A 23,645-nucleotide genomic window follows, 5' to 3' on the forward strand; every position below is an offset into this window, starting at 1 on the left:
GGGTTCCCGGCCCCGGCGGCACCGAAGTACTCCTCCGCAGCCCTCCTGCTCCAGCTCTTCTGAGCGGGGCTTGCCCTTTGCACCACTGTGCCTCCATCCCGCCGGGTCACGGAGCCTCTCCTGGGCAGCGTCTCTCCCCGCTTGGCTCCATCGGGCGGGAGCCAGTTCATTGCAGACCCCAGCGTGGGGGGCCACGGCCTTAATGTGCTCGCTGGGAGCAGCCCCAAAGCTGGCAGGCACTGTAGTCCAACCCTGCCGTTCCCTGTGGTGGCTCTTGTCTGTACCTCCGCACAACAGTCCCCGTGATAATCCTCCCTTTTTCCTCCCCAATTATACCAGTCATTTCCCCTGGGGCACCACAACAGTTGCTTTATTGAAGGACACACTGATCACAGCACAGCACAGACACCGTAAGAGATGCAATTAGCCTGGCACAACCCCCTTCAGAAAAGCAACGTGGCCCTTTTATTCCATTTACTTTGCATCGTTCTTTCCCTTAGAAAGGCAGTCTAAAGCCCTGCAGGCCGGGCGTTGCACACTCTGGTAACAGGCAGATTGAAAAGGTTTTTGACTTCCCCGAACAGTCGCTGAAGAGCCTTGCTCTTGCCCGGCCATTGAGCATTCCATGCAGCCTGGCATAGCCCAGAACTGGCCACCGTCCCCTCCCTGTTCTAAGCCAGCAAGTGGTGAGACAAGGCAGCCGACCTGCCCCTGGCAGACGCAGCACACCTGCTGGCCATTCTGCTGGCCTTGGGGCAGCCCCAGGAGCGAGACCCCAAGAAAGCTCCAGCCTTGGGGTGGAAGAGCTGGAGGCAGCTGGCAAAAGAGGGAAGAATCAAGGTCTGCCATTTGTCAGGCAAAAGGTTCAAAGATGTCCCGCTGCGTACTGAGGTGGGATGGTGCAGATTTGTGTCCCTGCAGCTCACTGGCACCTGTCACGCCTCCTGCACAGGAGATGGCTCCTCTTACCCCATCTATTTCTGCTCTCCCAACCTGGCCCCATTTTCCATCGGCAGAAGAAGGTGTGTTAGATCCAACCAGTTGCTTGGAGAGTGGAGCTGCTGGCTGTGGCTGATCTCTCTGTGTCAGCAGGATCCACCTGATGGCTGGACGGGTTCCCCTGGGCACAGACCGGGCAGCAGTGGCAGGCAAGATGGAAACCACCTTCATTGAGAATCTCAGATACGCTGCTGACCTCCTGGCCCAGGTAAGTGGGGAACAGATCCTGCTCCGTGGGTGCGGCTCTTAGGGTACCGAGGATGGAGAATCCCCCAGCAGCCTGGCATGGGGAGGGAGTGCTCCCTGCTGCAGTGGTGACAGGATGCTCCGCAGGGTGACATTACTGTGTTACAGGAAGACATGATTGGACTGGTGGAGCCTATTAACAACCGCATCACCGACCCTCGCTACTTTCTGAACTCCCCACACCAAGGTAAGGCAGACATCTCTCCCCAAAGTCTCCTTCAAGGGAAGAGAAGGATCCCCAAAGTCTGAAAGGCAGGAGGTTGCCCCACCTGCAGGGAGATGCTGAGGGAGCACAGCTGATGAACGGGAGTCTTGGAGCTTCACGATGAAGCTTCCAGCCTGGGGATGATGGTCTCTCATTTCTTGCACCCTTAGCTGCTGCCATGCTGGAGAAGGTGGGACGGCCCAACCTGAAGCTGCAGCTGGTGAGTCAGCATTGAAGATCTCCAGGGTCCACCCTCCACCAGGAAACCTTGCCCACAGCCCCTGAGACTTCCCTGTGGGCCTGTGCTTGTTATCCCCTCCTGGGGATGTGGGGAGGGACAGGGACTGTAGCACAGCTGTCCTCAACCGCTCCCTTGTGAACAGCTGCACCATCAGTCTCCTCTCTCTCCCACAGGACCTCTTTCACTGCCAGATCATGGACGGGAATTTGTCACGCAACCTGGAGACATACTTTCCACTCATCGGTAACACCCTACACCCAGACCGGCTCCTCTGTGGCTTTGAGATGGGGCCCTACTGCCCCACGCTCTCCTGTGGCTGGGTAGGGGCAAGGGTCTGCTCTTGTGTCACCTTGTCCCATGCCTAGAGAAGGCTGCAGGCAGGGCTGCCTTGGGCAGAGCATCTCCCATTCCCTCCCTAGGTCACATCCAGATTGCACAGGTGCCAGGGCGGCACGAGCCCAACAGCCCTGGGGAGTTGAACTTCCCCTACATCTTTGAGCTCCTGGAGTCCCTCGGCTACACTGGCTACGTGGGGTGCGAGTATGCTCCGAAAGGTGAGCGGGCCTGGGTGCTGTGGGTGGTCCGAGCCCCACTGGCAGGTCCCAGCATGGACCAGTGGGCTGGGGACTGTGCAAAGGCACGCACGTCCTGGGGAGGGGCAGGCAGTGGGCATCCGTGTTCCTACCTGGGGATGAGAGCCCTGCCCAGAACAGCAGCTGCTCCAGCTTGCCTGGGGGTGCCAGCAGGAGACCTTGTCTGCCACTGCAGGAGACACTCTGGAAGGTCTGGGTTGGCTGCGCTCGTACTGGGAGAGCCGAGGCCTGCAGCATGGTGGGACCAGCAAGGCAGCAGAGTAAACCAAGAAAAACGCTGCAATAAAAGTCAAAGCAATGGCTTAACAGAGGAGCATGTCTGTCTTCTCTACGACTTGGGACAAAGTTAGGAGCATATATGTCTTATTGCCCTTTCCCAGGCCCTTGGGCCAGCCCAAGCAGTTGGACCCTCATCTACTCAAGCACCATCTGCACCACATGATAATTTTGGGGATGGCCTGACCACCACTGTAGGTGACTTGAGGTACACAGGAGCATCTTCACCTCCAGTCTGCAGGGGTGTCCAGGGAGAGCTCTCCAGTCCCCCCTGCTGAGGGGAGCACGAGTTTTCCTAGTTCGGCTCCAGCTGGTGCCTGGAGTTATGGGAAGAGGGCTCTGGGCTTCCAAGTCCTGCAGTCCTCAAGGCTGCTGCCAGTGCCCAACACTGAGCCTGCAGCAGGTGGGGAAAGTGAAGCGAACAGCCCCTTCGCAGGCTGCCCGAACCGAGGTAACAGGCTGGGGGCTGACTGCCCTACTGCTCCTGCTCCACAGCAAGTATGAGACTCCAGTGCAAACTCAGCCAGTCCTGCAGCCAGGGTTGCCCCTGCATCCCCTATGGGAGGCCTTCCACATCCTAGCCTATGGCATGTGAGTGGGGATCTGGTTCAGTTTATTTCATAGATATATCAATGGCTTTAATGTACATCTCCATAAAACCTTCCCCTGGTCCAATTCACCCTTCCTGTCCCATTCGGTGCTCTCCTGATAAAAGCAAAGGGCCAGAAGTAGGCAGCCTCACTGCCCAGAGCCCTGAAGTCCAGGAGTCTTTCAGCCTAAAGCCAGAGCGCTGTGCAGTGCTGCCCTGTGCAGAAGACGTGATATGTGTGCTTCTCCGTGCCTTCCCAGCAGGCAGAACTCACCTGCAGATGCCAAAGCCATGTCCCTGAGAGCCGCTCTGCTTCAGCCAAGCCACAGCAGCCAAGCTCCTGCCCTTGTGGTTCGGTTCAAAGTCATTCAGTATCAAACCCACCGAAAACAGCGCAGCAAGGGCCACATCAGCCAGCCAGCAAAGATGGAGGTACAGCTGGGGCTGCCCTCGCACATCCCCAGGCTCCTCAATTCAGTACCCATGCGTGCCGCTAGCAGCGCTGCCTGCAGTGCTGGAGCACAGGTCCCCCCCAGAGGCCTGTTCTTCCCCATCGTCACCCATGGCACAGCCGTGCCGGGAGGTCCGGTATGTGTATTGTTCCAGGATGTGGGTGCCACTGCTAGAGCAGGCCTGTCCAGAGGTTGAAGCAGGCAGTGTTGATAACTGACTCCAGGTGGTGGTATGTGGACACAAGCTGTGGCAGAGGGCTCTCGCTGTTCTGGGGCTGCACTGGGAATGGCTCCCTGAAAACCACGGTGAGGCTCTGCTGAGAAGAAAAAGCAGGTCAGGGAACAGGATTCTGTGGTGTCCTTAGCCCAGATGCGTGGGCACTTGCTTGGCCATGTCAGGCAGATACTGGGAGAAGTCCCAAAATGCCAACAGCACTAAGCTAGTGCCTCCTCCTGTGACAGAGCATGTTTGAGCCTCCACCCAATTTTCCTGGTGGAAATTAGGTGCAAGAACTTGCCCACTCCCTCTGTCCCAGCCCCCATGCATCTGCAGTTATACCAATCCCAGCAGCAGCCTCAGGAAAGGAAGGGATCCTACTGCCTCCACAGTAATAGGGGCTTCCAGGGAAATTAGAGGGAAATTTCTTCCTCTAAGGCAAAGAGTAGGAGTGCAACAAATGGGGAAAGGGAGGAGATTAAACATAATAACTGCAATCCTAAAAATAAATGCTGGCTGCTCCATTCTCATTAGGGACTGTACTGACAAGGCAGGGCAAGGGCAGAGTGGGGCAGAGAACAGGGTTCAGAAGAGAAGGTTGCAGCAGCTGAAGCAGAAGAAAAACACGAGCAACTCAGTGCACTGAGATAAGCGTCATGGAGGCAAGACGTTCTCCAGAGCTGAAATGCAGCACATCTAGTAGCCAGGGTCCCCTAACAAATTCATAAAGCCATGAGAACAGCTGTGCAACTGCAAAACATCAAATGCACCACCATCATTTAAGAGCGAAGAGAAAGTGATTTGTGAGCATAACTCTGGCAGCGTGCAAGGCTTTAGAGCAGGCTTGGAGAGAAAGAACCAGAAGGAAAATGCAGCTCAGTGTTACCAAAGTGATGCGCTAACGCTGGAGTTCTCTTTGATAAGGTAGTATTTCTAGATAAAGGAATCATGGTATATCTTATCTGAGCTTCAGGAAGGATTTGATGTAGTGCCACATGGGAAATTTAGGTAAGCTGAAAAGATAGGAATTAATGCAAAAATTATAAGGTGAAAATGGTAGTGCTGAAAGGGGAAGTAGCAGGCTGGAGAGAGGTTACAAATGGAGTTCCTCCAGGACAGGTTTTGGGACTTATATTGCCTAGTACTTTAATGAGTCTGGCACAAAGATGAGGACCATGCTGATAAAATTTGAGGCACTAATACAAAAGAGGATTGGGATAATGCAAAAAAAGCCCTAGAGACTTTTGAGAGGCCACAGGAATGGGATGAATGTTAAGCGTGAAATACACTGTAAGGAACACGAAGGATTTCTATTATAAGATGGGAATCATTGGGAGAGGCGATGGAGTGTCTGGGTGTGTCATATCAGTGACCACAAGATGACACTATGATCAGTGAGACATGACAATGAAATGGCAAATACCACCCTAAGCTGTACCAAAAGGACTGGGCAGGGACAGAAAAGCCTTAGTGCAATCGCAGAAGGTTTTGCTGAGACTCCTCAGAAATACTGGGTGCAGTCCCAGATACCTGTATTTACAAAGGCTGACCTGAGCCCTGAAGAGCTCTGAAGGGCTCTGAATGACAATGAAGCCATTGGAGAAGGGAAGGCAGGCTTAACAGCTTGGCTTGCTTAACACAGCAACACAAAGTTAATAAAAATTCCACATTCAGATGTGGAGGTGAATCTAGGGGACCAGGGAGGAAGTGGGTACCCAAACAGTGAAGAGAGGGTTCAGCTCTGAGCTACCACTGGCATGAAGAGGATAAAACTGGCCACAACAAAAGCTCTACCACAAAATGGGAAGGGCTTTTCACCATCAGGTAGCAGGAGGCACTGAGCAGCCTTCCAGCAGGCACCACCTCTTCTGTCTCTACCTGCTTTTAAGATGGATTGTGATTTATTTACAAAGGGATCAGATATGCTGCAGTCTCTACAAAAGCCTCACTGTAGACTGAGGCATTTTGCAGATCCCCCACTCTCACATGGAGCTGCATTCCCTGTGACCCATCCTGCACCCTGCCTGCGAGCACAGCTGAAAGCAGAGTATTTTTGCCCTCAAGTCCAATGAAGGCCAAGGCCCTTGCAAGTTTGCTGGGACCCTCACAGTGCAGGTCCCCTTCCTTTCTGCCCAGGTAGGAGCAGCCTGCAGCACTAGTGACCCCTCCCAGCCAGCCCAGCATGCTCTGGCTTTGGACTGAATACAGAAGGACTCTTTAGCCTGGATAGAGAGACAGTTGAGAGCATGATCCAAAAGCAACTCTGTGAAGCAAAAGGGGATCAACTGCTCACTGTTTTCCAATACAAGAACAAAGGGGCATCAGATGAAAAAAGCAGAAGGAGATGCAAATACAAGCCAAGGAAGGTAGCTCTTCACCTAGGCTGTAATTGCATCATGGAGCAGCAAGTCAGGGGAAATCATGGATGCCACAAATTAACCAAAGGAAATAAAGCTGCGGAGGGCTGTTAAATAAATGCAAAGGCCACCTCTAGCTCAGGACAGGCCTGGGCCACAGTTTGTCAGATGTTGGGACAGTAACTGGGAAAGGTGTTAACACGCATCTTGACTTGCTCTTATTCTCCCCATGGGCACCTGCCCTTCGCAACTGCTGGATGAATCTAGACAGACTCCTGGCCTGACCCAATAAAGCTGCTCTTACGTACCCAAGTTCTTACCGTCTTTCCTGAATGGGAATCAAGAAACACAAGAACGAAGCAATCTGTGAACTTCTGGTTGAGCACAACCTGTCAAGAGAGCCACAGCACACATTGCAAAGGAGACAGCACAAACCCCAGGACAGGGATATGAACAACACCCACCCAGGAATGTGCTGACATGCAGGATGAGTGGCATGACAGAGACGTGAAAGTGCAAGTCTGCCTGGCTCACAGGTGACACTGCCAAACCATAGGGCTATGGCATGAGGCTCTGGGTGTGAAGAGTGTCCTGCCTGCCTGGGGGCAGACAAACAGGCACTTGCTGCACCACAGGAGCACACACCTCACACTGCACCAGTAGCAGAGTGTAGAGCAACATCATGACAGTGCCCACATTGTCCTGACAGCACATGCCAGGCTCACACTGTGAGAAGCCACAGCAGGCAGGGGCCCTGGACGGGGGAGAGAGGCTGCAGGTGGGTGATGGGCTGGGACTTACCAGGTACTGGGTTCCAGTTTCAGCGTTGTGGAAGTGCCGACAGCTCTGGGGAAAGCGGCTCAACAGCACTTTGATGAGGCTCTGATACCAGGAGACTGTCATGGTGAGGAAGCATCCCTGTGGGCGTGGAAAAGGGCTGATTTCAGCCTCCCTCTAGCCATGGCACAGCAGCCGTAATGCTACAGCAGCCTTCAGACCCCAAATCAGATGCATCCATCACAGCCCACTGAGAAGCGCTAACCCAGAGCTATCCACCCTCCATAGATGCAGTCTATGCAGCCTCCCCCTTCCCCTGCCAGCTAGGAGCTACGTTCCTGCCTCTATCTTCCCACCAAGCAGGAAGAAATGTGCCCTGCAGGCCCTTCACCCGGCACCCCACTCCCTCCCCAGAGCAGAACAGCAGCTGCTGTGCACCGTGACTCCATCCCTGCTGCTCACCAGCTGGGGGTCGACATCAGCAATGGATTTCCCATGCACGGCATCGAGCAGCTCCTCCAGCTCCACCAGCGAGAGCTTGCCCAGCTTCAGCTTGTCAGAAGCCAGAGGTTCCAGGAGGAAGAGGCGCTTCCAGAGGTTGTCCCTGCGGCAGTGGCACTTGGCCAGCTGCACCATGCTGCTGAGCTGCTTCTGGGCTGAGGCCACCTCAGAGGCCAGCAAGGTGAAGATCGGTGACGTATATAAGAGCCCAGGCCCCAGTTTGACTTGCGTGCCCCCTGCGTAGAACTCGCTGCTGTCCTCCACGTCCTGCCACAGCTCCCGCTCTGCTGGCTGCTGCCGCCCCAGGCTTGTCTCCGGCTCCGCTGCCTCCCACGCCGCCCGGCCCACCACAGGCTCCAGCACTTCCCGCTGCAAGCGCGGCAGCTTCTTGAAGCGTCGCATATCGGCTGTGAGCCGGGGGAAGAGCTCCCGCTGGCTAGTCATGATGACGTAGAAACGCAAGCTGAGAGCAAGGAGACACTTATGACCTGGGGAAGGGCTGCTCCCTTCTCAGCTGGTCTGCAAACGAATCATGGGGACCTCTGTCCCTGCCAGTAAGCGTGCTTCTCTGCCCAGGCAAGGACAGATACCCCACTGCCCAGTTCCCTGCAACGATCCTCCCCAGACAGCACCAAACCTGCCGGTGATGTCCCAGACAGAGCCAGTCACTCCCAAAGCCCTCCTCCCCAGCCAGGAAGCTTTGGTGTCATGTCTCTGGCCCCCCACGTGCTCACCGGAGCATACGTCTCTCTGCCTCACTCTGCTCCTCAAACGGTGCTGCACTGTGACACACCAGGAGGGACACATCGAAGTCATCATGATGACGCAGACCTTCAGAGTCCTTGTAAGAGCCCGAGCTGGGAGTAAAAGCACATCAGTATGAAGGGGACCTCACTTTGTTCCCCCAGAGTTCTTGGTCATAACAGAACTATTGGGAATGAGGCATCTGACACAGCAGGACTCCTCGGAAGTGCTATGTGAAATGTCAAATGCATGGACACACCTGCACAGCACTCCTGTTGGCCATCTCAGAAAAGCTGGGCAGAACTGCTGCCTGGCACCACGTAGAACAGTTAGCTTTGCTGGCACCTTGGGGCAGTGTCCCCAAGGACTGGGGGGTGCCCACCAATCTCCAGCAGCTCCAGGAACTTGCAGCAGATGCACTCACCTGTTCCAAATAGAGACCAGTGCATATTCGTTCTGCTCTGTGCCCGGTGTCCCCTTCTTGTTGTCACTGCCCGTGGCCGGACGGGCCATGCGTAGGGGTTTCATGTGGTAGGTGTTGGCATGGTCAGCAATGTAGTTGTACAGCTGGTGCGCAGTGATCATGTTGGTGGGCAGGGCCAGCATGCCTAGTGGAAGAGGACACATTGCTATCACAGGAGATGCTCAGTGCCTCTTACCTGGGCAGAGCAGTGTCCTACGAACTACCCTGGGAGACAGAGCTCTAGCGCAACCCACCTCCCTTCCACAACAGGGCAGCAAGGACTTCCCCTGGAGCTGGGCCCCTCTCCCTGTCACCTCCCTGCATACTCCGAAGGTCAGGTTTATTTGTAACGCACTTGGAAACCTTTTGCCAAGTTATAGGCTGGCGATCAACCCTAGACTGATCACGTGTTGAGCTACACACCTTGGAAAACGTGGTTGCGGCCAAATTTGGGGATGTCAGGGTGGTGGGCAATGAAATCCTCCAGGAAGCTGGTGAGATGGTAGCCCTGGCGGAGAGTCATGTGGGAACCCAGCAGATACTGGTGGACTATACGCAAGTGGAAGTCGTAGCTGAATGAATGCACGTGCATGAGGTCCCGCACTTTGTCACACTCCTCTGTGAAAAGCATAGAAAGCTGCAGAGAGACAGGGAGTCAAGACAGGAATGTTATCAGGCACCTCACACCCTCCTGCAAAGCCCTGCTGATGGCAAGGCATGGCAGAGCCGGTGCAGCCACCCCTGCCCCGACACCAGAGCAGGATGCAGCCGAGAAGCTGTGTGCACAGTGCAAATAGCAGAGCTGCAGGCCCGGCCCCAAGGGATCCAGCTTGGTGGCTCCTTCCACACTTTACCCCACTCCTGGTCTCCAGCAGCAGCACAGACTGATCAGCACTGCCTCCCTTTTGGCATGAGGTTCATCCCCCCTTGAGCTCAACGCCATGTGGCTGTGAAGGAGGACAAAGCTTCCTTTCAGCTGAGCGCTGCTTTGCGCTGCCTAGTCCCTGAATGGGTACCGGACACACCAGGGCTGGTGCCCCAGCAAATTCTGGATCTACAGGCAAAAACTGACTTTCTGAATGTCCCCTGAGAGCAGGGGCAGCACAGGGGCCGGTGGGGAGTGGTTGGACCCAGAGATGGGAAACAGCAGAGCTGCTAATGCCCTGTGCTCAGTAACTAACAGGGACCCAGGCTGGCTGCTGGGAAGCCAGATCCAGTGGTGGCTGGTGTGCCCAAAGGGAGGGCCCCTCCGGCACACTGCCACCACACCTGCCCAGTGTGCCAGTCCTTCATCGGGGCAGCACCAGCCTTCACACACACGCCCATTGTCCTGCCCCCACCACAACTGCAGCCACTGTGCCAGGGGACAGCGTTGGTGAAGGCCTCAGCCTTGCCCTCATGCCAGGAGCCCACAGTTTTAATGTCTTTTGGCTCTCTGACGCCTTTGGGCAGTTGACGACACCATAATCCCTTGGTTTAAGAAGGGGCAAGCAGGGAAAACCAGCAGGCAGGAGGCATTGGCATGAGAACAGGCTGCCCTCGCTCTCTGCACCACCCGCGTTGCTGCTGCCATGAGCCACAGGGCAACCCGCACAGCCAGGACGAGCCCAGAGAGGAGCTTATAGCTCTGCCCCAGGAAAGGCAAAGAGCAAGAAACACAAGGCGCTGCCCCCATGCCAGCACCTGGGGCCCACCCCACCCTCCTCCCAAGCTGTGCTGCCCACTGTGGTATGTACTGCCACCGAAGGCACTGGCACAGGAGGCAAGAGGCAGCTCCCGCAGCCGGGCACTGGGGCAGGAAGAGTGGAAGCACAGCCAGTGGGAGGTTCAGCCCTGCACTGGGAGGTCCTGCCGTGCCCAGCATGGCGGTGGGAGGAGAGGACGTACCGCAGACTCAGAGACGGAGCTGGGTCCCATGCAGCTCTTGCTGCGAGCTCTGGCTGTAAGAGTGCCCTGATGGAGAGAGATGCACAGCCAGTGGGAAGAGGGACAAGGCACCGCCCAGCCCTGTTCCTGCATCCAGCCTGTCCTGCACAGGCCCAGGGTGGAACAAGGGAAGAGAAGGGGCAGAGGAGCCCAACTGTCCCATCTGGGGGAATTCTGGGCTAGTCCCAGCACGCGGGAAGGTTGGCCAGTCCCCTGCAGCAAGCCCCACGCCCTCTTGCCCGCTGCTCCCAGGACCATCCCCTCCCACTGTAAAACCAGGCAAAGTCTTTTTTCAAGTCAGCCAAAGAAAGCCTGGATGTTCCCTGCAATGCCAGCTGCAGCCTGGTAACCCTGCCCTGTGCACATGCGGGCTTCCCAGGAAAGGCTTGGCAAACCGTCAGGCAAGGCCCTGGCAGGCTCTAAGCTTAGGAGGGCCACTCTTGGCATATATAAGATGCAGCCTTGCTACAGAGCCACCTTGGAAAGGACAGTATGGTCATGCATGCCTCCTGCCTCAGACAGGCTGGGGTTGGCCAGCCTCTAGACAGCTACCCCAGTGCCCTGGGGACAGGCAGAAGATACCCTGACACACCAAAAGAGAAGGGAGCAGGCAACCCCATGGTGCTGTAGAGCAAGGCACAGAGGTATCAAGAACCAGGGCTCACGGTGCAGAAAGTGATCTCCTCCAGCAAAGGGCAGCCATCCATGTTCACAGATCCCTGTTCCCATTCCACTTCCCTTTTGATCCAAGGGAAGCAGAAAGCTGCTGGCTTTCCATGCACTGACTTTCCCTGGAGCAGTCATCTTTGCCAGAATTGCTCCTATTCCTCCCCAGCCTGCTCTATCTTGCTCCCCAAGCTAGGATAAGAGTCATCCTCTTGCCAAACTTCCCATCCCCTTTCACTGCACTCCAGATCTGCCCAAGCAGCAGGCCATGGAGGGCACGTGGCTGCAAAAGGCTCTGTGTGGTTCTGCTTTTCCAGGAGGAGGGAGCAGAGCTCTCCAGAACTTGCTGCACCTGAAATGCCCACTCCATCCCAGAGATCGCTGCCTCTCCTGAAGCAGCCCCTGACCCTGAGGAGCACCGGCTCTGCCTGCAAAGCCATTACCTGGGAGTTCACAGACTGGCCCATGGGGATCCGTGAACACTCCAGCGCGTACTGCTTCACACAGAAGTAATAGCCCTGGAGGAGAGAGCACATGAGCACAGCACAGACCTTGAGCCTCTCCATGGAAGGAGAACAGTCCCCATGCTTCACTCTCTGGGCTGGGTCCCAGACACACTTGCTCCGTGTTTTGTCTCCCCTCCTGTCTGAACCAAGTTGGCCCAGCCAACACATGGCTGAGCACAGAGCCCTCTACCTGGTGCTGAGCCCTTGCATCTTTTATTAGCCCCCCTCCAGGCAACTCTTACTGCTCTGAGCCTTGCAGAATCATCCCCAGATGATCCACAGCCCTGCAGGACCATGGAAGAGGCAGGGCAAGAAAGGAAGCATCACATGTCCCTGCTGCACTCCTCCTCATCACTCACTGTGTCACCTCTGAAGACTGTCCCTGAACTCCCAGAAATCGTACTTTGTTTCTTGTTCTTTCTTACCTGAAAGGCCAGCTCCATCAGCACAATCCCACCCGGAAGAGCTCTCTGTAGATGATAGGTGGCAACAGCAGGGCTTGTGCTCTGGGAAGAGAAGGACAAAGCTGGAGAGCCTCTCTGGCACAGGAGAGCAGCCTGCACAACAGAGTGCAAGGCTTCCACAAGGCTCTGTGGCAGATGTGGAAATAGAGGAGCCTCATCAACCGAGCACCCTCACTGGAGGGAGGAGAGCAGACATGCCAGAGCTGACTGTGAAAAGAATTCCAACAAACCGAATAAACAGCCTTCAAGAGAGCACACAAGGCACACTGCTCCCTTTGCCTCCTGCTTACTCAGGACAAGGTGTCTCTAGAGTTAAGGACACTGTGAGCTGAGGGGTGATGCTGCCCACAAAACCTTGCTCCCACATCTCCCTGCTGAGCACTCTCCAGACCATCACATCTGCCTGACACAGCAGCTATCAAAGGCATCCAGTTTGGACTCAGAGCTTAGCTGCCAGCAAATTCACTTGCCCCCTGTTAAGTTGTTCCAGTGGATTGCTCTCTTCTTGTTTTAACTGCAAGGTGTTGTCTTGCCCACAATCCTGTACCAACATCAGCTAAAGGTAGGTGCCAAGAAAGTGTCAGAAAAGGGTGAGCAAATGCTATGTGCTCCCATCATCCCTGGGTGATTTCATGAGCCACAGATGGTTTCTGCCTATCCAGCCACTCAGATGTATTCCTCTTTCAGGTACTTACCTATTCCCTCTTGTAAGCTCCTGTGTTCACAAAACCCGCATAAACTCTGAGTGTTCACAAAACCTTTTGATAAAGACCACGATTACCTGCTGCACAAAGAAACACTCCCTTTTGCTTTGAAACTGGCTCCCAAAACTTTCATTTGATGGTGTCTAGCTGTTGTATCAAATAAGACAGTAAGGAGTCAATCCCTTTCCAGGCTGGCTGTGATTTGGTAGAGCTCTGTCCTGTCCCTCCCTAGTGGCCACTTCTTTAGAAATGAAGAGTCTCAGTCTGCTCAGCCTGCTCTTGCAGTAGAGCCATTCTGGGTTTATCTTCTCTGATCTCTTCAACTTCAGCATTCATCTCACTTTAACTAAAGATCCTTCTGCCCCAGAACTGCCCTTCAGCATAGATGCTGAGGCTTCTCTGACAGGTAAACCTCCAGAATCACACCCAGAGACAGCTGCCTTTGGCCCCAAATTGCCCTGTTCCTCTTCTGAGCCCCCTCCAAGTTGTTGCCATCCTTTGAGATTTGCCCTGGTTCCACCCAGTCCCAGGAAGGGGCTGCAGGAAGACATGCAGAAGGGCAAGGAGGTCTCATCTGACCCAACATCCCAAAGATGGTGCTGATCTAGACAACTCTCTTGTTTTTTTGCTTCGGTGCTTTCCCTGCCCTCTCACATCCTTTCTGTCTGAAACCGATTCAAAAGCCAACCAGGAAAACTGCCCTCCTCCACAGCCTGACTTCCATCCCAGTTCCACCCCTCTAACAGACATGCACTCACCTTTGGACTCCCCTCTGCTTTTGGCTTTGTGTAGGAAAAGGACCCTCTTCCCTCCACACCCATTGCTGCCAGAGCTCGGATCCGACTTGTGCTACTGGAAATAACAGCAGAGAGAGCCTTGAGCAGGGGAGCCAATGTCTCCTGTTGTATCAAACCAGGGCGTAACTCAGTGTGTTGGCCCTTCTCCAACAATAGGGTTCCCAGAACATCACTGACCTGCGAGTGGTGGGTGAGGGTGGCCGCACCTGGACCAGAATGAAGCCCATGCTCTGCAGGTACTGGATGTATTGCTGCAAGAAGGCATTGCACATCTCCTGCAGCCAGGGCTCCTCCTTCACCTTGCAGGGCACTGCTTCCGCCGAGTCACAGCTGTGGCTGCGGTCCCTCCCTGAAGCTGTAGAGTCATTTGAGCGGTGGCGCTTCTGGAAGAGAAAATAATTTCCTAAGGAGACCTGCTGTGTCTGGCCCCAGCAGGTGACACTTGCTGGGACACCACTAGCTGCTGTGGTTGAGCGGAGGGCAGATCTCCCTCTGCCATAGAGCACTAACAGCTAGTTCCTCAAATACTGTCCCAGTGCATGTGCCGAAACACAAGATCCAAATTTTATTCAGCCATGGACTGACCTAACAGCACTTCAATAGACTGCAGGAAAAGGTGCTCTGGCAGAAGGGGATAATTCACATCTGCCCCCACAGAATGGCTTCCCCAAAGTTTTGGTGGCTCACAACTGGTCCACGTAGTGCTTAACAGAACTTCAGCTCCTACTGCCATGGTAAGCGTCCAATCCCCTTATGAATCCTGCTGACTTCTCAGGATTTACTAGTAGTTCAGTAGCACTGAACAGGAATAGTGTTTCCTTTTAACCATTTTCAGTTCTCCTTTTGGTGTCTTGAACAATCCTTGTCCTTGTGCTGTGAGAGACTGAGGTTTCTTTTCTTGATCTCTCTACTTCCAGCCTGTGGCTCTTTTACATATTTCTATCTGCCCTTTCATTCACCGACCCCAAGAGCTGTCTCTTTACCTGGGGTCTCTCCGGCTACTCTCTGACCTTCTCTGAGTCTCTCTCTAGTTCAGGGCCTTTGCCACAAGATGCTTGGTCTCACGCTTACTGTCCAGATGAAGACATTAATACACTAGTATTTTAGAAACGTATTGGAATATTACCCATAATACTAACACCCCTTTCTGATGTACTCTAAACAGTTTGCCTTTTGTATGCAACTGTTCATGAATTGAAGAAATCCACTGAGCTGTCTGCTCTGTACAGGCTCTGCAGTTAGTGTACAATACAGGAGTTCAAATTTCTCTCCACGTTGTGCTCTGTTTTACTGGGAACCAGGTCCCAGCTCCCACAATACCTCTCATTTCACAGGCTACTCAGATCCCTCTCGAGTTCCTTCCAGTCTTTTTCCGTTCTGACCAATCTGAACAGCCACACAGCACTGCAAAGCTTGGCATCTCATACATACTGCGATAAATGATCTGGATATACAGAACCCAATACACATCCTTGAAATGCCTGCTGCCAGGCTCTTCAAACTGAATAACCAATTTTCATTTTGCTCTGTTCTGAAAAAAAAAGTGAAGTTTTCATTCTGTGATGATACTTTTCCTTTCTCTTGTGAGTGCTCAATTTCTGTAGCAACCACATTTAAAGACCCTGTCAGAATCCTTTTGACATTTAGATGAATTACAAAAGCCTATTCTTCCCTTCTGACACATATACAGACCGTAAACAGCTGGTGCAGGATCTGCACTGGTTAGAGTCTGTCAGGTTGCAACTTGCTCAGGATCCAGCTGGTTTGCTTTCAATTGTTCCAGCTATTTGCTGGGTCCAGGCAAGGTTTACCAGGTCTGGCTGCTGAATGCATAAAGTGAAGTTTTGCTTCCTCAACAGATCAGTACCAGACTGATCAGTACCAGCACTCTCTGATGGCTTTGCTAGATTCAGTCCTGAATTCCCTGGGTAGAAAACCGAAGTCAAGTCTTCCTCAGGGATGGTGTGGTTGCAGGAGAAAGGCTTTGAGGACCCAAGGATTTTCTCACTCTCCATCTCACAGGGTGCAAATTCGTAATGCAGGGGTGAGCTCAGAGCAGCCCTGTCTTGGGAAAAGATTGCAAAGCCATCCTTTGTCTCCGTGCACAAAGCCCAACCCTACTGGCACCTGCTGACACTGACCTTCCCCTCTACTTTGCCCTGCTGGTCAGTCTGGATCTGCTGCCGGAACGCCGGGTCAAAGAGCAAGGGGGTAGCACAGTAGTGAACCAGGCGTGAGGACTGCTTCAGGGTCTCCAGGTCTGCCAGCTGCACAGCACAACACAAGAGGAACACAGTTACAGCACACATCCCTCGTCAAGCCTGGGAACAAGCTGTTGCAACACTGTGCTGCTGTTCAAATGGGGATCAAACTCTAGAGGGAACCCCCCAGCTCTACAGCCTTTCCAGTGCTGGGGAGCAAGGCCCCATTCCCAAGTCTGGTGCTAGAGCCCAGCAACCCCAGAAGTTCAAGTGGAGAGCACTGCTCCACTGCCAAACACCATCCCCTACATACACCCTGCTCTGAGCTCCAGTGCTCCCCTTTGCCATAGGCAAGCTGGTGCTCCCAGTGTGCTGTAAGAAGACCCAGCCTGCCGCCTGCCCGCCTGGGCTGCACTCACACTGATAGGCATGTTGGACTGTGCTGATCGCTGCTGCCAGGTAACAAAGAGATTCTCAATCTTCATCTGCTTCTCCAGTTCTGGTGGAAAGAGAGCAGCCACAAGAGTATCAAGCCACAGCCCCAAGTATTGCCACTCCCCTTAACTCCCACCCTACTCAGGCCATAACCCATCCCCTCACAGCACCCTGGCAGGAGCAGCTGAAAACTGTCCCCTCTACCAGAACGCTTGTTCTGCTCTTTCTGAGCTTCTTTTCCAGGAGCAAGATGATTAGGCAGGCTCCTGTGACATCAAGCCCCTTGCTTTACCTTTCCTCTCCATGCTCTTGATTTCCAGGAACTGGGCCCCATGCCGAGACACGGGGTCAAAAGGTCCCAACTCAGGCCCATGGGGTATGCGCTTGACAGTGGTAACATCTCGCAGAGCTTCGTCAAAGGGCACCACATCAGGATGGAAGTGCAGAGATGGTAGGCTGCGGGCAGAGCTGCTCAGCCGGCCTTGTTCCTTGCTAGGTGGGGGGCTGGAGCTCCGTATCAGCGCATCCACCTCCAAAGTGGAGTTCAGGAAAGGATTTGGCTCCTAAGCAAGCAGACACAGCCATGAAAGCCTCCTTACTGCCAGCCTTGGAGAAAGGACCCACAAGAACAGAGTAAACCCAGTTTTGGCCGTCTGTAGACATATCTGTTGGCCTTCTCCATCACCAGTCCCAAGGAGAGCAGGCGTTAGCCTAGCATGGCCCCAATGTGCAGTGGGAAGCCCATTCCCCAGCCTCCTCCACCCTAAATAATCTAGTCACAGATAAGTACTACCAAAGCAGAACCTGCTTCCCTTTCCACTTCTGGCTGTCTCCAAGAGCAGACAGCAACAGCCTGGCTGGACACAGCCACAGTTGGACAGGTGAGCACCTAGGGATGCCTTGCCAACTGGCACACAAAAAGCACAGAAGTGCCTGCAACCTTCATCAGACCCTCAAGCTGCCAAGGCCCCTCCTGAAGAGGAAAGGACTGCCCTGCCCGGCAGGGTGCCCTACCTGCTTACTGTCCTCATGCCATGGTGTGTCCATGAAGCAGTGGTGGTGGAAGAGTCCCAGCTTCTGGCTGAGCAGGCAGTGCACAATGTGGGACCGGGCATTCTGCCACTGCAGCAGGCGAGTAAGCGAGCAGTTCAAGTTGGCTCCCAGGTCTGGGGACCAGTTGTAGGTATAGAGCATCAGCTGGAGAGAGAGGAGGGGGAGGAAGGCTGAGGGGCCTGCTCAGAGAGGCCCTGCATGGTGATACAGGCTACCCCAGGTGCTCTGGGTGGTACTTGCTGCAGCTCCAGCCAGTTTCAAATAGCAAGGCTGGGACAGGGAGAGCTCATTCACAGCCCCCCTGTTAACAGCCACAGCAGTGGTGGAGATACTTGCACTGGCAGCACAAGTGCCCAGCCTGATGTGGACCTTGTTGTGAGGAGGGAAAGGGCAATTATAGTCCACAGTGGGGCAGCGAAAGTCAGAGACAGCGAGGGCTGCTGCCCCCAGTGCTCCCCACAGTGCTGCAGGGAACCCCCAGCTCTGCTTGCAGCACGAGCAGAGACATCCTGCACAGCTGCTTTGGAGGGCTCCTGCCTGGGGAAGGTTGGTGGCCTGCAGAGGCACTCTTCCTCTCCTCTTTCTAGCCCTGGGCCAGTTGGGAACAGCTTGGCTTTCAGGAGACAACATCACACAGGCATCATTGCTACCTTTTTGTCAATGATCTCCATGAAAAGGAACCTTTGCCGAGGTGCCAGGTCAGAGCCTCTCTCTGCTGAGCTGAATTCCATAGCCTCGAAGCGCTGGAGCCCTTTGTGAGCTGAAAGAAGCCAGAGTTATGACCCTCAGACAAATTCATCCCGCTCTTACATCCCACATCCCATTAAGGTGGCACGACAGGATGTTGTGCCACAGTACTGCTCAGCTCATCTTGAAATAAGCAGTTACAAGCAAATTTGAGAACAAGGTCTCAGGAAACAGACAACCCACTGCCCACCTCCGGGCACAAGCAGTCTGTCCCAGCAAAGAGGGGAACCCTGGCCATACATCTCCCACCCCAAGAGCCCCCAGCACAGAGTCCTGTGGACCCTGGCTGCGCACTCACCCTGTTCTGTGCTGCAACGCCACTGCTGGAAGTTGCGTCCCAGCAGGATGAAGTGTCTGACGGCTGCAGGGCGAGGGCTGGCACTCTGGCCAGGCTTATAGGGCAGGAAGGCGGTGCCCCGATGGTAGCTGCAAAGAAGAGCACCAGAGGTGGCTGACAAGTAGAGCCACAGGAGTAGAGGCTGGCACAGCTGATCAGCATTTGCTGGTGCCAAACAGCTCCCTACAAAAACAGCATAACTCACCAGATCTGCTCAAACACCTTGACAGTGGTGTCACTTGCCAGGGCAGTGACCAGGCTCACCACTTCCACCAGGATGGAGGACAGGAGGAAACGGGACACAATCTCCACTGAGCACTGCTGCACCGATGGGCACCCTGCATGGAAGAAGTACTGTAGGACAAGGCGCCAAGCTGCCCCAGAGCCAAGCCCTGCCCACCTGGGCAGCGGAGAGGGCTAAGGGAGCCCTGCTGCAGGCCTGCTGCCCAGAGCAGGCCAAGTTCCTGCCTTGCCAGGGACTGGGGCAGGCAGAGCTGGAAAACAAGGACCTTATATGGAGGAGGAGCAAACAAAAGCTGAAATTACCCCTGGTTTCAGGCTCTGCCCTGAAGTGGGACCTGGACCAAACTCCCTGCATGTCCTGAGCAGGGCACTTCATTCCCCCACTTATTCCTTCTTCCCTGGTTTACTCCTCATCAGAGGAGGAAGACAGCTTTACCTTGCCAGGAGGAGGTGTGAGATGATGTACAAACACTGAAGTGAGAGGTATCCGGAAAGCAGCAAGAGGGCAGCCACACAGACCCAAATCCCGCCATATGAAGGGCATCCCTCCTCCTCTCCCTCCCTGCAAGAGTGGGGGTCTTCCACACATCTTCACAGACCCAGAGCATGTTGCAGAGGCTCAGATCCTCCCTCCCTGCTACATCTGGGAGCTCCTTCACTACTGCAAGCCCTGAACTTGGACCATGGCAGACGCAGCCACAGGCCTTAGCAGATGTGTTCAGGTGCACAGAGATACATGCCCAGACTCCTGCCACAGCTTTCTAGTGCTGATGCTGGCCCTGAGACCAATGAGACTCTGGTGAGGTCTGGGGAGAGATGGGGTGTGTAACTAGGTAGAGAGCAGCAAGGGATGAAGGTGGATGGCTTGGTGACATATAAGGACTTGTCCTTGGAGCTCCGGGGAGAAAGGCCCATCCCCAGCCCATCTGGAGGAGCTGGGACCTGAGATACATACCCAGGTGGTTCATGAATGCCATCCACTGCTGGCAGGTTTGACTGAAGAGTGGGTGCATGGTACCTACATCCCCTTCTTCCAACTGGCAGGCTCGGCGCCTGGGAAGAGGAAAGGGAAGCACAGTTATACCAGATCAAAGTCAACAGCAACAAAGCCACAAAGGTGCAATGGTCTGTCCCCACCCAGCTTCAGAGCAGAGCCTGGGCAGCCCCCTTTTTGGGTTGTTACAGCCCTTGAGCTTGGTCCCTCTGGGTCAGTAGCCATAGGAGTATCAGGTGTTGTGCAGGGCCCCACAATGCAGGGAAGGGATCTCTGGCAGGGAGAACCAGCAGTGCTCCCAGCAGCACTCCAGCAATAAGGATCAAGGCTTTGTGTGTGGAAGCCAGCAGCATCTCAGGCTGCAGAGCGCTGTACAGCAGACGGAGGGGAACAACACCCCAGCTGCCCAGCCTGCAGGCTGTGCTTGCCTCTGTGCCTGTTCCAGTTCAGCTGTGGCTGTGGCCCGATCCTGGCTCAGATGCTGCTTGACGCTCTCAGTCTTGTGCCGCCGCCTTGTGCGAGTCTCTTCTGGTCTCTCTAGCACAATGTCGTCAGTAGTCTTGGGGCTGCCCAGCTCTGAGGACTCTGCCTTGCTCTAGGGAGAAGGGGGTGAATTAAGGCTGTACACACGCACAGCCCATCTAGCGCCCTGATCTCAAAGTCCCCGCTATCAGCCCAGCCTCCCAACCCCAGCCAGATCCCTCCTCTCTGTTCCTCCTGGCCTGACACACCATGAGGACTTACAGGCCCACTGGTCCCTCAACAACGTTACCAGCATGTCCCAGAAGCTGCGGCGTCCCAGCTTGCTCGTGGGTGTCACTGGCTCCCCGGAGCTGGACGAAGGGGCAGAGGTGAAGTGCAAGGGTGGAGGACAGCTCCTGCCGGCCCCACCAGTGGCCAGGGCCAAGCCCTTGGTCTCTGACATGGTCCTCCTTAGGCCTCCTGTGGAGACAGAGCAAATCAGATTCTCCAGAGCCTCCCACTGCGACACTGCTGGTGTCCCCAAGTACCTCACTGTGATTGGCCAGAGCCTGGGTGGAGAGAAGAGAGAGAGCCCTCAGCAACACCCAGCAAAGTAGATTCAATCTTGGGGAGCAGACAGACCTTTAAAGATCTCTTCCAACCCTAATTTCTATAATGCTTCTTCCCTGAGACATCACAAAGCACAGTTTGCAGAGGGGAGAACGGCTTCCTCCCTCCCACTCCCCACAGCCCCAGTTCCCCCAGCACAGCCAAGCTCCCGCAGGCCAGGCAGGAGGAGTGAGGCTGGCTGGGGCTCGGGGTGGCCGTCCCCGCAGGCTGGGGAGCTCTTACCCGCAGAGCTCAGCTCCTCCAGATCCGCGGCACCCAGGGGGCAGGCGGCTTCCACACAGAGCGGGGCTGGCAGCACGAGGAACTCCATGACGGCATCGCAGAGAGCATGGCGCAGGGCCCCGCGCAGCTTCTCTGACAGCTGCAGCAAGCTGATGTTGCCCTTCTCCCAGATATCCAGGCGCACCAGCACGCAGGGCTCTGTGGGAAAAGGGCAGGCCTGCATGGCTCTGCACCGCCACATTCACCAGCCCTCCTAGGTGACCCAGGGGATACGGAGGCAGCGTGGAACCGGCAGCTTGTGGCCTGTTTCCCTCCCTACCTGAATGCAGGGTGCTGGGCTCCGGCTGGTGCCTGCTGACCGCAGTGAGGCTTTCGAAGTCGGCGTCCTGCAGCAGGCCCATGATGTGCGAGGAGGAAGGCAGCTTCACAGGGTCAGGCCTCTCCCCATGGGGCAGCGACGTGGGGCTGCCGTGCTCATCCACAAACGTCAGTGCAATGCATGCGATTCCTGCGGGGGAGAGCCCGAGACAGCCTCCGTCAGCCCAGTGCTGGGTGCACCCCTACAAGCCCTGCCTACAGTCTGCCACCCTGCACCTGGGATCGTCGTGTCACCACTTGGGTTGCACAGGGCCACGTGGCAGACAGGGCCCACAGGAGGGGACGCAGCCAGGGGAGCAGAGGCTAGCTGTGCCCATGGGGAGCCAGGGTAAGAAGCATGACGTTTAGTACAAGGTATCCCCATCACCCCAAGAATCTCTCCTGCAGCATCACAGCAGCTTTCCTGCAGGAGCTTCGTGGGTTGTCCAGCCCCATATGAAAAGGGAAAGTATCTCCACTTGCCCCAGTAGGGCCTTTATGTAGAGAGATCCAGGATTGGGCTCACTATCCCTATCCTTTTAAGGGACAGAGTACAGCACCCAGATACTCTCCAGCAGCCCTCTCCAGGCCATGAAGGAGAGTCCCTGCAGAAGAAGTCTGTATACATGACACCTTGTTGCAGATTATACTCACGGCCCCCTCCTCACTGTACAAGATCTCATCTTGAGGCCTTCTCCACACACTCATACCAGCAAGGCTGGGGACAAAGCAGGCTGACACATAGTATTAGCCTGGAGTTGCTGCTACAGGCCCTGCCTGTAGCCTCCCTATGCTGAGCCCTACACACGCACAACAGGACAGTTCAGAGATGCAGAGCAGCAGCGTGGTGCTTGCTCCACAGCCCACGTGCTGCATGCCCTGGGCCATGCAGAAGGAGAAGCCCTGCTACAGACCAGAGCAGAAACAGGAGCTCACTCCCCATGGCCCAGCTCGCGGGCCAGGGCACCAGAGAAGCAGCAGCAGGGATGCAGTTGTGAGGTCCAAACCCCATGCTGTAACCCTAGGTGCTCCCACCCCTTTTCAAAGCCCCTTGACCAACTAAGCCGGCACTCAGGTGACTGGATAGCAAAGCTGCTCCCACACTGCCAAAGGGTGATGTGTCCAGATGCAAACCACCTCAGCCCCACAGCATTGCTGAGTCCATACTCTGTCTTTCTCCATCCCAGCAAGGATGGGAGTGACACCAGATTCTGCTGCCACAGAGCGACCAAACTGCAGGTGACTGGATCCACAGCACTGTGTGGAGGATGGGTGCCCTCCCTGTGCTGAGACAAATCCAGCCCCAGCAGACTGTTCCCAGGTTTAATCAGCAGCACAACCACCTGGTCTCCATCATTCCTAACGAAGCGTAAGCTCTGCAGCAACCCTTCCTTCCAAGACATGCCAGTTACAAGGGAGAGGGCACTGGGATGGAGAGAGCTGCTCCCAAAGGAGAGAGGTGGGCATTCAAGTCAGAGGGTAGCTCACTTGCACTCACACTGAGGAAAAGAAACTCTACACCTGAGCACCCCTCCACTTGAAGAAAAGTACAAGAGCTGCCTTATCTCAGAGGTGCTCTGCAGCAGGCTCTGACATGTCTCTTCCCCATACAGGCAAAGGAACAACCCTTTATCCAGCAAACAACAGAGAAGTTTGTAATTTCCTCAATATCAAAGGTACAGGGGACCAAGACTTTACCCAGAACAGCAAATCTGCCCCATGTGACAGTGAGTATGAGCTCTCCCAAGCAGATTTTCTCTCTTTAAACAGTAAAGGGCATAAACTCCTCATCTGTCTGGCTTGACAGTCAGCCCTGGGCCCACCAGAATGACAGTGGATGTTCATGCGGGTAATTGCAGACTAAGATGTAGTTATTCCCCTCTTCTTCTCCTGGATAAATTCCCACACTGAGCCCCTTCAGCCTCTCCCTCTCTGGCAGGTTTCCCTATCATATCCATTCCTGTAACTGTGCTCTGTTTCAGTCTGTCTCAGGTGAGGACATGAGAACAACCAAGCACAATGTCCCATGTCCTCCTCGTGCTGGGACACGTGCTCTAGAGAGGGAGCACCCATGGCAGTGCTTTCAGGCAGGCCAGGTCAGCAGCCGCAGGAGCAGACTCCTCATTTGCACGTGCTACCCGAGACAGAGCTGGTTTGCCAAGCACTCAACACCCTGCAGCTGGTTCAGTCCGTCGGGACAGAGATTATGGCTACCTCTGCCCCACCAGCAGAAAGGCTAGC

The 23,645-nt window shown here is 55.0% G+C and overlaps 2 protein-coding genes across 2 annotated transcripts in view; one reads left to right on the plus strand and one right to left on the minus strand.

The window, feature by feature from the left end:
• Positions 1–1,092: 1,092 nt before the first annotated feature.
• HYI (hydroxypyruvate isomerase (putative)) lies at positions 1,093–2,548 on the plus strand (the record flags this gene model as incomplete). Its single annotated transcript, XM_009573508.1, has 6 exons — positions 1,093–1,207; positions 1,354–1,432; positions 1,621–1,670; positions 1,865–1,934; positions 2,111–2,245; positions 2,460–2,548. Coding segments are annotated over 6 exons (538 nt in total), but the record flags the coding sequence as incomplete, so codon positions are not given.
• A 1,223-nt stretch (positions 2,549–3,771) lies between these two features.
• SZT2 (seizure threshold 2 homolog (mouse)) overlaps positions 3,772–23,645 on the minus strand; it is a gene marked incomplete at its 5' end in the record, with an annotated part of 40,290 nt that continues 20,416 nt past the window's right edge. The window contains 23 exons of the mRNA XM_009573510.1: positions 3,772–3,915; positions 6,496–6,564; positions 6,977–7,093; positions 7,415–7,916; positions 8,188–8,310; positions 8,622–8,805; positions 9,084–9,297; positions 11,696–11,770; positions 12,184–12,264; positions 13,685–13,778; positions 13,901–14,106; positions 15,865–15,990; positions 16,344–16,423; positions 16,652–16,922; positions 17,374–17,556; positions 18,063–18,172; positions 18,458–18,585; positions 18,702–18,834; positions 19,695–19,792; positions 20,162–20,328; positions 20,506–20,675; positions 21,048–21,245; positions 21,367–21,555. Of these exons, the coding sequence (XP_009571805.1) occupies positions 3,772–3,915; positions 6,496–6,564; positions 6,977–7,093; positions 7,415–7,916; positions 8,188–8,310; positions 8,622–8,805; positions 9,084–9,297; positions 11,696–11,770; positions 12,184–12,264; positions 13,685–13,778; positions 13,901–14,106; positions 15,865–15,990; positions 16,344–16,423; positions 16,652–16,922; positions 17,374–17,556; positions 18,063–18,172; positions 18,458–18,585; positions 18,702–18,834; positions 19,695–19,792; positions 20,162–20,328; positions 20,506–20,675; positions 21,048–21,245; positions 21,367–21,555 (3,662 nt within the window). The remainder of the gene's footprint in view (positions 3,916–6,495; positions 6,565–6,976; positions 7,094–7,414; positions 7,917–8,187; positions 8,311–8,621; positions 8,806–9,083; positions 9,298–11,695; positions 11,771–12,183; positions 12,265–13,684; positions 13,779–13,900; positions 14,107–15,864; positions 15,991–16,343; positions 16,424–16,651; positions 16,923–17,373; positions 17,557–18,062; positions 18,173–18,457; positions 18,586–18,701; positions 18,835–19,694; positions 19,793–20,161; positions 20,329–20,505; positions 20,676–21,047; positions 21,246–21,366; positions 21,556–23,645) is intronic.

Source organism: Fulmarus glacialis, unplaced genomic scaffold (assembly GCF_000690835.1).
Source record: "Fulmarus glacialis isolate BGI_N327 unplaced genomic scaffold, ASM69083v1 scaffold25212, whole genome shotgun sequence".
NCBI lineage: Eukaryota > Metazoa > Chordata > Aves > Procellariiformes > Procellariidae > Fulmarus > Fulmarus glacialis.